General features: G+C 39.5%; 1 protein-coding gene across 1 annotated transcript; it reads left to right on the forward strand.

Moving 5' to 3' along the window:
* Positions 1-9,202: 9,202 nt before the first annotated feature.
* On the forward strand, positions 9,203-11,177 carry LOC131220691 (uncharacterized). Its single transcript, XM_058215466.1, has 2 exons — positions 9,203-9,702; positions 10,403-11,177. Exons 1-2 carry the CDS (start codon positions 9,233-9,235, stop codon positions 10,509-10,511), a joined length of 579 nt encoding a protein of 192 aa, XP_058071449.1. The 5' UTR covers positions 9,203-9,232; the 3' UTR covers positions 10,512-11,177.
* Positions 11,178-12,235: the final 1,058 nt, after the last annotated feature.

Here is a 12,235-nt window from a genome sequence, read left to right on the forward strand (position 1 = left end):
AGATGAGGCGCTGCCATATAGTCCAAGTTGCAAAAAGTTGATCGGTTGAGGAGCGAGATATGATCAAAAACAGAACATTGGCTAACGGAAGAGGAACAATCAAAGAAGCGAAATGCACATAGAAGAAGAATGTAAATGGTGACTCTTCCGTTGCTATAACTGATAAATTAAAAAGAGAAACGTACAAGAAATAGCTGTGTGAGAAATCTATAAATAACAGAAGAAATCAACAGAGAAAATCGTCTCATACCAATCAAACTAAATCAAATCTATCAATTTAGTTTTTCTCAATCTATTCTAGGAGTATTAATAATCTAATAGAAGTAATCCTCAGTGGTAATTCATAGTTGTAATCCAAGTCTACTCTCATATATTGAACTTAATCTGTATTCAATATTAGCAGTTTTTTCCTTTTGTTTTATTGCAGTATATATTGAAAAATCTTTTCTTGTGAAAGTCAAGGCGCAACCCATTCTTAGAGGAAAAACTCTACCTTCTGACAATCACATGATCATTATAAATATTATTGGAGTCAAAGTTGTTCAGTTTGAATTGAGCCATTATATTGATTCTCGCATGATACTTATTGTGAAAGACGCCCTGAACATCTTCAAAAATCTCATGCATATTGTATATCTCTCCCTGCTATGACACATGTCTTTTCCTTAATCGGCTCAATCAGAATTAGGCTACAATAGGTACGCAATAGATAGTCATAAACCTAAAATAAATTTACTTAGGAAATTTTAACCATAGGTTAATAGACATTTGTTTGTCGAATTTGGACCGTTGATTTTTTTTCTTTTTAGTAAATGTAGTCATTTGTTTGTTGAATTTGTATCATTGTTAACCTTATTTGGATGGTTTGTTTGGGTCATATGTAAAGATACGTAGGGATTTTTTCTCAAGAATGTGAGGGTACAATCTAAGTTTCAAATTCATCATAATTTATCCGGGCCTTTCTATCACATAGGGTCATGATTCAATGAGAGAATGGAACACGTCTGGGAGATCCAAGCCATTCATTGTATGAACATGCCATATACCAGAAAGGGCTTTGACAGAGCCACAGCGTATCAAGGCTACCGTACTCGGGTGGATTTTAACCCCCGGATTGCACCTTAAATGATGATCTAAACATTTCATATTCTAGATTCTATCCTAAAAGAGCGTCATCGAATAGGATGATTGTGTTTGAAGATGAATTGGAACATTTGAAAGTAAATTTTTAATAAGAAGAAGAAGAAAAAAAAAAGAAAAGATCATCAAATAATAAAGCATGATTATAAGATCATAGCTTCTACATGATTATAAGATCATGTGAGCTGAATGTGCCCATTGGACTGTTCAAAGTCCTATTTCTAACCGTTGAATTTTCTGGTATCCCTCTCTCATTTATGGTGGAACAATGTTGATTTTAGTTTTTGCATAGTCGGCTCTAAATGAGAGAAGAGCTACTAGAAAATTCCATGATTGGAAATAAAATGTTGAGCAATTGAGGGGTGAATGGATGATTTGGATATGTCACATCATGATGGGCCTATAAATATAAGTCAGACATTTCCGATCAAATTTTCAGGCCACCAGAAGCTATGTGGGGCCACTGCGATGTTTGTCCACCACGTCCATCAGTTTTGCAAGAAAATTTTAGGAGATGGGCCCAAAAATGATTTAAATCCAAAAATCAAGTGGACCACATTTAGGTAAATTCTTACCATAAAACCTCCTTGGGTCCTCTATAATGCTTATATATCATCCATACCGTTCATAAGGTCATTCTTATTAGGATGAACCGAAAAAATAAAAAATTATCCTGATTAACAGCTTTTATGGCCCCACGTATGTTTCAACTGTGGAACTTCAATCCTCCATCGTATCAGTCACTTGAGTTTTAGATTTGGATCAGTATTGGTCTTATGTCCTGACATGATTGTTAAAACAAATTAAAGGGGCGGATTTCCCATAAACATCATGATGGCCCCACATAAGTTCCTGTCATAGGAAGTTATGCAAAAGGCTTTGGTAGGAAATTTACATCCTTGTTGGGCATAAATATTCACGGACTTTCAAACAGGCTTAAAGACTATTAATGAGCTACTTACACAGTATTTATAAAAGAGATGTCAAACAACTTGGCATCCACCCAAGTTGAATCAATTCAAAGACTCAATTTCTCTTGAGGGACACCCTGATCCATAGCTCAAGTGGTAGATTGAGTGAAACATACCACGTTTTAACACTGAGGTCTTGGTATCAATTCTCCAGTGGGGGTGGCTAACAGTGAAGTGTGAATTGACAGTGGGGTGTACTAACAACCTAACAAAATAATAATAATAATAATAATCTCTCAAGGGAATTGATCCAAGTCATCCAAATCAAAGGCAAGCCAACCAATTTGAAGGCTGCTTCTTTTACAATCCAAGTCTAGCTGACAATTCAGCCAAGGAATAAGCCAATCTGAGTTAACTCAGCGAGTTCCTGTGTCCAGTCACTAAAGCTGTCAATGAGAGGCAAATCCCTTTCCCCTCCAAACACTTCTTATCCAGACATCTCCCCCTCTGCCACTATAATCGATAGTACAATCAAGTTATGTAATAAGTGAGATAGGTGATGGAATGCTTTTCTTCCCCTACAGAATTTCTTCTATCAGTGCCGATGAAGGATCGGACCATATTTCACAAAAGAAAATTTCTTATAAATCTGATCATATTAGAATTTGTCAGGAAGTACTCGGTACTACGATCATTGATCATTGGAGGAACAATACCTAATCCTGAGTATGCTCCATAAACAGTCTCAACTAGATAAGACCTGTTGAGACCGACAAACTCAACCAACTCGATACAACTCACAGGGCTGAGTGGTCAAACAACTTCTATTGAGTAAAGCCATCAATATATGGGCAGTTAGTTCAACATGTCATTTTCACAAATATATGATGTAAGCTGCATTGGCCAATTGTACCTCTAAAAAGTCTTGGTGAGGGGGTCAACTTTTAGAAAATGGTATCTGTCTTTCTCTTTAAGAAAGGCTTTTCCATCATTTCAGTTCTTTCCAATGAGGAGAAACATTACAATCTTTCTCAAGTAAAAACTTAAATCTACAAGGTTATTTTTGAATCCACATAATAAAAGAAAATTTCAAAATTTTATTATTCAATAATTCTTAGACTTTTCAATTACATCATGTATAAAGAAAAAGTAAAATCCTTACTAGGAGTCTTAATTCAACTAAAATAAAATTTATCCAAAATAATATACTTTGATTACAAGCAATTTCTAAGAAAACTATGTATACTAAAACTCTAAAAACAAAGGAGATACATTAAAATTATAAATGATTAAAAATAATAAGTTTTTCCTAAAATCACAATTTTGAAACAAAAGTAAGCATTTTTCACCTGATCTACTATAGTGGTCAGTTGACCTTAGATGGCCCGCTACATAAAGATCTATAAGTCATGGGTCCTGTGACAATACCTGGATCAAGATTTACACATGTTTTACAGTCTAGACTTCAAACAACAACTTCTCCATTGCCAAAGTGAATTTCTATGCTTCGAACATTCTTGGGCCTAGTTACATCATGCCTTACATAGGACCGGGCGTGTATCTGACGGATTACTTTTGCTTCCGTTCAAGCTCTAATTCAATCTCACTCTCATATCTCTCCTTTTTTCTTTTTTCTTTTTTGTGTTTGTGTGTGGCCCACAAAGCTCAGGCAACAAAGGTTGTGTGCGGTGTAAAGACTTTGCAGCATTCAATTTATACATCTGACATTATTTCAAAAGTCAAGTGGGCCACAACACCAAATAAAGCAGAGATACATTACTCACCATTGAAATCACTTTCGTACTCCTCTCTCTTTTCACTGTGCCTACACCCTTTTCTTCTATCTCTGTCTCTTCTTCTCCTTCCTACTCAAATGCCAAACACCCTTTTCTTCTATCTCTGTCTCTTCTTCTCCTTCCTACTCAAATGCCAAACACCCTTTTCTTCTGTCTCTTCTTCTCCTTCTTACTCAAATGTCATACATAATACAAATTATTTCTAATATTACTAAATTTTTTGAGATTAACCAAATCATGAAATAGTCAAGTCAACCGAGTCTTCGACTCAATCCAACTCAAATATTAAGTTGAGCTTTGTGTTCTTGAACCATGCATTGCGTCCATTGACAACCACGAATTGGATTTTTAAGATCATCCAATGAATATGGTCCACAACTTGGACGGTCTGCATTTTCATACGCATAGGTATGCATGCCATGTGTGTAGTAGATAAAGGCGAACAAAATCCCTATGGACAGATATTAAATTTCATATAATATGAGACAAGGAATCAAGAGAGACAAAACATCCAAATGGTTGGCATTTGATTCTTCCATTAGTAAATCTAGTCAGGCATACCAACTCTAATTTGATTCCTTTTTTAAACCATACAATTGTCATTATAGTATTTTTATAAATAGGATTTTATTTTAAGGGTTGATTATGTGTACTCTGCTAATTTCATCTTGAAAGGTATGTTCCTGGTCTCCCTTATGGCCCCTTATTAGACGATCACACTCATCGAGTTTTTGCATTTGGTTGCTAATCATACTCATAGATGTGGCACATGGTCAAATATTCAAGATTTCCATCAATAGGGTCATCATATAAACTGGCAGCATGGTATGTGTGATGCGAAAGAGAGATGATAGAAAAGGTGTGGCTATACAGCAGAGAAATTATGCGGGTTATATATAAAGGACGGCTTGAATATAACAAATGCATCACAGTGGATCACGCAATGCTTTTTGTTGGATGCACCTTGCATTGGTTAGGGCTATACATAGAGGGGAATCTTATGGTGGGCCACTTGGATGAAATAAATCAAAGGACAAAGTTGCCCTCATTGAAAGGCTACGCACACCTTGCTGGGCTTGCTCTCATGCACAGTTGAACCCTATTGAACCTTCTTGTTTTTTTTTGGATTAGCTTGTTAGTACACACCCTCACTGTCCCTACACACTTAGGGGTGTACACCAAGTTGAGCTGGCCTCAGCTTGACTCAGCTCGGCCACCAGCTGACCCCAGCTTGAACTCAACTCAACTCGGTCTTTGAGCCCAGCCCGACTGGCCAGCTCGACTTGGTTCGGTCAGCAGCTTGGGCTAGTTCGAGCTGAGTTCAAGCCAAAATCAAGCATTTGCGGCATTTTCACAAACACATGTTGTGCACTTTCAATTTCTCACTGTATGTAAAAAAACTAGCAGCTGTTTAGAAGTATTTCATCAAACACCTTGTAGGCAACATCAAAATCAAGAAAAAATGATATTTGTTTCATATACATACCTTCCTCGCCACTAGCCAATACTTTGTTGAGTCATTTCATCAAACACTTGGTGAGAAACATCAATATCAAAGTCACTGAGTCACCAAACTAGTTCGATTCGAGTTGGGGTTCAATCCGAGTTGAGTCAAGCTCGAACTCGGTTCAAAAAAAATTTTAAGCTCAAAAAATCAGCTCGACACGGCTCGAACTCAATTTCAAACCGAGCTGAATCCAGCTTTTTCGAGTTGAGTCGAGCAAGCTCACTGAGCTAACTCGGTTCGTGTACACCCCTATACACATTTCAGTGTTAGCCACCCCCACTAGGAATCGATACCAAGACCTCATTGTTGAAACAAGGTAACCCTATTGAACCTGACTGTGCATATATGACCAAACCCAACCTAGCCCAAAACCTGTGACCTTGTGGCCCACAAAAAAGTTTTTAACGGTCGATTACCACTGTTTCCTGCATCATGCTGAGATTTGGATCGGCTTTGCTTTTAGGATCATACCTTAAAATAAGTTTTCAAAACGGATGGACGGCGTGGATATAAGACATATACATCACTGTGGGCCTTATTGTCAAGGATCCCACCCATCTCGGTGCATCCAGATCCACCGAAGCCATCCCCACGACAAATCCACTCCGTCCATCAGTTTCACAGGACCACAATAGAACATGATTCTAAAAATCAGGCAAACCCAAATCTCAGGTGGGCCACACTACACGAAACAGAGACTTTATGATGGCCCTAGGAGCTTAGGATTACAGGTGGGCACCACCATATACATGGCTGTAGTTGATCAGTTCCTCCCAAATTAACCAGACCTTTAAGCGTAAGTTCTTGGGTGATAATAATCCATTAGTGGGTCCCACGATTTGGGCGGCTGGGATCTGTAGTAGAAGCCACGTGTACGGTGGGGTGATTGCGATGCAATCTATAAATGACAATAGATGTAATATACGTAATTAGCAGTGTGATGATTTACAGTTAATTGCACCACTGAACTTAGAAAGTGTAAGCTGTATTGAATGAAATTACAATAAAGATTGAGGAAATCAAGAGCTATCAAAGGAACGTAGAAACTTAGAAATTTCAATGAAGAGTAATATAAGTGTATGGGAAGCTTTCCATACACATGCTAGCATTTGGATTTTTTGTCATCAAAATCACTAATCGGGACCGTTCATTAGGTCCATCCTAATCATATTAGTATACCTTCAAGAAATAGTACTGATTGGTAATTTGAAAACTTCCAATAATTAATCCCATGGAGAAGTGGATGGGGAAGATAGTTATTAGAAGAAATGTCCCGTTAGGGGTTTACGGGACTATCGAAGTGTTACAATTTTTGTACGTTAGTGGAAGAAGTGGAATGGACGGTCCAGATTGGTGATGTGAATGGTAACAAGTTAAAATGCAACTAGTGCACCAAAAGGTTTTGGTACACTTAAGTTCAATAGGTGATTTCTCTTCGATAAAAGGCCTTATAGCCATTGCTCAAAGCTACGTAGTTCTTCCATGCGTCTCTCTCTCTCTCTCTCTCTCTCTCTCTGTGGCAATGTTCGAAGGAAGCATGGTAGGGAGGCTAAGAAGATGGCTGACGAGTGTTTTTGCTTGTTGTATTACCAAGCAAACAGGTCTCTCTCTCTCTCTCTCTCTCTCTATATATATATATATATAGGTGGAGCTATGTGGGACCCGTCTCAACTTTTGTACATGGTGTGGCCTACCTAAGTCATGGATTGACTTGATTTTTAAGCCCATGGCCTCTGGTGGTAGATTTTTGACAAACATGATGGTCGACCTCCTAGTACCATTTCCATATATATATATATATATATATATATAGAGAGAGAGAGAGAGAGAGAGAGAGAGAGAGAGAGAAGGTTCCTTAGGGTGGAGCCCATGGGAACTACCCATGAGCTCGACCGCATAGAACTTTTTCCCATGTATACATATATACATTGTGTGTGTCCCACTTGGATGAGGGGTCGGATTAGGTTTCAGTGCATCCAAAACTCAGGTGGGCCTCACAAAGTGCTTTTATATGTTTTAGGGATGTCTTCACATGGTTGTAGATGGTATGGCCCACTTGAGTTCTGTATACAGTTGATTTTTGGCATATCCCATAACCTAAAAGGGACCCATCAAATGCATGGTGTTAATGTTAGACACACATCAAGGTGGGTCCCACACAGCTCGACCTCCTGGGAAGTTCCACTATATCACCAGATCATGGCCCGAGCAGTAAACGGCTGAAAACTCATAAATGTTGTGTATATATTCGGCCGGAGGATCATATAGCGTTTCAAGTTCATACAAGTGGGCCCCTAACACTGATTACTTACCGTTGATATTATAGATGCATCAAAACTCGTATTTGGGAAGATTTTAACCTCTCGTTTGATGGGCCATAAAATAGAATGGGAAGAAAGAAAACACAAAAACAGCCTAACGTGCAAATCAATGTGTGGGGCCATCATGATATTTTGATGACATCCAATCCTTCCATCATGTGCACCATCTAATTATGTTCTTGTCATCCAAAAATCTTGCTGATCCAAAACTCAGGTGGGCCACACCACAGGGAACAGTTCGGATAGGGACACCATCAGTAAAAACCTTCTATATTATATGTGGAACTCACCTTGTTCATTATATGTTCTAATCCATTTAGAAGATTCGTTGGATGAATGGACACCCATTAGATCAGACCATTCCCAAGGTCAGGTGGGCCACTACACGTGATTTTAGAGGTTTTAGGTGTGATTTTACATGATGGGTCCACCTATGTTTTGGATGAACCGGATGTTTTGTGATCCAAGGATAACAGGAGGGACCCACATGATGGACAGATTAGATGTCATGAAAACATTACAGTGGGTCCTACATATTATCCTAAGAAACGTCTGTATATTGAATCAGGCTCTTCTCGATTAACCATCTATTTTACAGCCAATAATTGAAGGGTCAGGACTTGTACACGAGTCGAGTTATCTCGGTCAGCTCACTCGACTCGGAAAAGCTTAACTCATCTTGGGATTTCGGACCGAACCAAGTTTCAAAATTTCGAGATGAGTTTAAGCTTGCCCAAGCTTGACTCAACTCGGCTCGAACCTCAACTCGAATCGAATCGGGTTGATAACTCAGATCGACTCAGGTCGATGACTCAGTTATTTTTATCTTGGTGTTGTTTAACAAGTGTTTGATGAAATGACTCGATGAAGAGTTGTTTCAAATGTGTACATTCTCCCCATAATTGCCTAGTGGAGATGAAGAAATGAATACAAAACAAATTACTTTAAAAAAAAAAATCTTTATACTACAAAACTGCCCTTATATCTTGTTTTATATGCTGCTTGCTGAGTAGTTAACGAAATTCTTATAAAATATTGTTACTGTTTTGCATTTTGTGAGAGATTGAAGATGCATTATATATATTCGAGAAATGTCTCACAAGCTCGAACTCTGCTCGAACAGAGCCAAGCTGGTTAGCTGGGCTTGGGCCCTAACCGAGCTAAGTTCAAGCTGGGGTTAACTACTGGCCGAGCTGAGCCGTGCCAAGCTCGACTCGGTTGGATCTACCCATATAAGATACTTTTGGTGTATGCCTCATATATAAAGGGTCACTAGCCATTGTTATATATGGCCCCACATGATACACTGATTTGATATCATGTGCATATCACGGTGGGCCCCACTCGTTGGAAATTATTCTTAACCCACAAAGCATTGTACTGGATCCAGCTTCTGCATGCTAACTCATTTTCCATGCAACAACACGTCGTGTGTCCCACCAATCTTCTGCAGATATCCAATCCACCACACATTGCCACCCTTCAGCAGATATCCAATCCACCACACATTGCCACCCTTCAGCAGATATCCAATCCACCACACATTGCCACCCTTCTATGGCGAGCGATCCCGTCGTGTGTCCCACCAATCTTGTCCATATCACACCGTCTGATCGAAATTCAAACATGGAAGATTCAATCAACGACAGCGATGATACAGATGCAGATATATACAATGGCCAAACTGAATTTTGGGAGCTGGTATTTTGTAAAGGGGACACTGATCATATCGAAAAGATCATCCACGTTGATTTGGACAAGGATATTGATTCAACAGAACCATCTAACGGTTCTGATTCTAGTTCCAGCAAACATAAGGATGCCGATCATCGTCGAGGTGAACACGGCGGGACAGACCATGATCGAACGGCTCCCGGCTCGACGTTCCTCACTCAAGAATGTCCACGTGTGCCGAGTTTCTCACGGTTAGTATCGGCGACGGGCCCGATCGGAAGATGTCCGGTTAGATCTTCTCCTGGGTCAGATTGCATCATCAGGGATGAGGGTGGCCCATTTGAATTCCCAACGTGAGTGCAACACAATCATGTGGTGATCTTGAGTTTGGAAGATGATCACACATGAAACACCCATAACATAGTCTCGCTATGGCCGAATCTTATCGCTGATGAGAAGTGGACCCCACTATCCATCATCAACTCAATTGAAGGTGGTAAGATTTACCCATAGTGGAATCTTGCTGTTGGTGTTTCACTACAGATAATTCAAAGTTTGAGGAATGATCATATGCGAGAACTCAACGATCCCAGCCATCCATTTGGATTTGCCATGATCTTTTTGGACACCACCATGAAGAAATCACACTAATAAACGGACGGTCAGCATTTAAATAAGATCCAACCATGAACACTATCATCCATTTAGTGGGTCCCCTTCGGGGTGGCTTATGATTCTTAAGAACTGCTTGGATCAGATGATGATAACCATCTGATCTATGGTTTTGAAAAATGAACAGTCACATGAAATACGCAGCATCCAGATGGTCAGGCTCATCCAACGGCTGTGATTTGTAGATGGTAGCTTGGAAAGATCAGGCCCAAATGAATAAACGGTTTATATGAATGATTGGACCGTCTACCTGCCCCCAAGTTACGATTAGTTGCATATGATCATTCTCTTCAATTCACAGCTTTCTCTCCCTCACGTGCTTGCTTTCAAGATACACGTGTGACTTTAGAAATTGATTTTTTGTTGTTTGGCTTCCTGTAGATTGCGAAGGGAGTGGAATGGCAGCCCAACGAGAATGCCAAACGCGAATCGCAAGCAATGGAAGAAGCAACGGCGTTGCAGGTTCTCTCAAGTCTGGTGGCATATTTGAATAGAAAGCAATTTGGTCTGGCCGTGACCGTGGGGCCCACCTTGATGTATGTGCTGTATATCCATGCCGTACATCCGTTTGGTCAGCTCATTTTAGGACATGGGCCCAAAAATAAATCACATTCAAATCTCAAGTGGACCACACCACAGGAAACAGTGGTGATGGAAATCTCACCATAAAAAACTTCCTAGGGCCCACCGTAATGCTTATATGCCATCCAACCTGTTGATAAGGACACAAAAGACCTGGATGAAGGAAAAATACAAATATCAGCTTCATCCAAAACTTTGATGGCCCACAAGAAGTTTTTAATGGTAGGTATTCAATCAACACTGTTTCCTGTGGTGTGGTCCACCTGAGATTTGGATATCCTTCGTTTTCGGGCGCACTTCCTAAATTGACCCGGCAAAACAGATGGACGGCATGGATGTACATCTTTTTAGTTTATGACTCGTTTGGAATGGGCCCCATTTTTTGGACGGTTTAGATTAAGTTATAAGATGGGCCACTTGTACAGTTTGTTTTGAACCATCACGATGTCTGGCGATCAAACGTTTTCTCTACGAAGAGATGTTAGCATTGCTCGAAATTAGTGGACCCCTTGTGGATGGGCCACATTTCCAAATTCATAGGAACAATCTCAACCATCCGATTTCTCTTGTTGGATCCTAGACTCATCTTGCTTTTTTCTGTCCCACTGATTTTCACAAATATTGCGTAGATTTTGAAAATCTCGTGATATTAACATTGCAAGATTTCCAATATCTCAGCACTGATTTATTTTCTCGTGCTAATTATAGCGAAATAATAGAAAATGAATCGAGAAATTTCGTCTCTATGGCTCCCATCTGGCGGGACCAAAGGTTTGGACGGCCTAGATTAATTTGCTCGTTCTCAAGCACATGGGATTCTTATGAGGGTCCAATTCAAGGGCTGGGATCTTCCCAATTGGGAAATTTCCTGTTCTTGGACCATAATATCAAGTTTAGAGCCGTTGAACCATGGACCCCACCTGTACAAACCGAGAAACGAAAAAATGCTCTCGTGTACGAGGTTTTGATGGCCCCGTGTTATTCATCTGAGCAGTAAATATGGTGGGCCCCACATGTATGCATTGAATTTGGACCATTGGCGAGTTTTTCTAAACCCTCCAATCCCTACTCTCAAGGCCACAAGCAATCGAACATCTGATGGAGGAGATACTGGTGCATTGTCCATCTCATGATGGAAGCCACCAAATGAACGGCTTAGATCAAAAAATGGTGGGCCACTCAAAAGTACCCTCATTACTCACGTTTCTTCAAAACAAGCACACCATACTGACAGTTCTTTTGCGTAGTGAAAGGTTGCATTGAATAAATAATAATTAAAAAAAAAAAAAAAAACTAATTAATTTAAATTGTAGTGGGCCATGGTGACATATGGAGGAGATACTGGTGCATTGTCCCCAAGATTGCATTAGGCAATGAATGGTCACTCATCTTTTGCTAAAAAATGATCCGAACCATTCAAAAAGGTGAATAAGAAAGTAAAACTGTTAGGGCCATTTGGGAGCTTGTATTTGAAATGCATTGTATAACAAATCAAGGAGAATGCATTGAAATAAAAATTCTCTAGTAAGATCATATGTGATATTTGATAGAATGATTGTAATAAACTTATTGAAATACATATTTCGGCAAAAAAATGATGAGATTTTGAGCCTCAAGGCAACAAGCATAGGA

This window comes from Magnolia sinica, chromosome 12, assembly GCF_029962835.1.
Source record: "Magnolia sinica isolate HGM2019 chromosome 12, MsV1, whole genome shotgun sequence".
NCBI lineage: Eukaryota > Viridiplantae > Streptophyta > Magnoliopsida > Magnoliales > Magnoliaceae > Magnolia > Magnolia sinica.

Excerpts from the sequence above, each read along its gene's own strand:
- LOC131220691 (XM_058215466.1), top strand. The coding sequence starts at position 9,233 with ATGGCGAGCGATCCCGTCGTGTGTCCCACCAATCTTGTCCATATCACA. Across the intron at positions 9,703-10,402 it reads GGCCCATTTGAATTCCCAAC|ATTGCGAAGGGAGTGGAATG; the intron begins GTGAGTGCAACA and ends GGCTTCCTGTAG.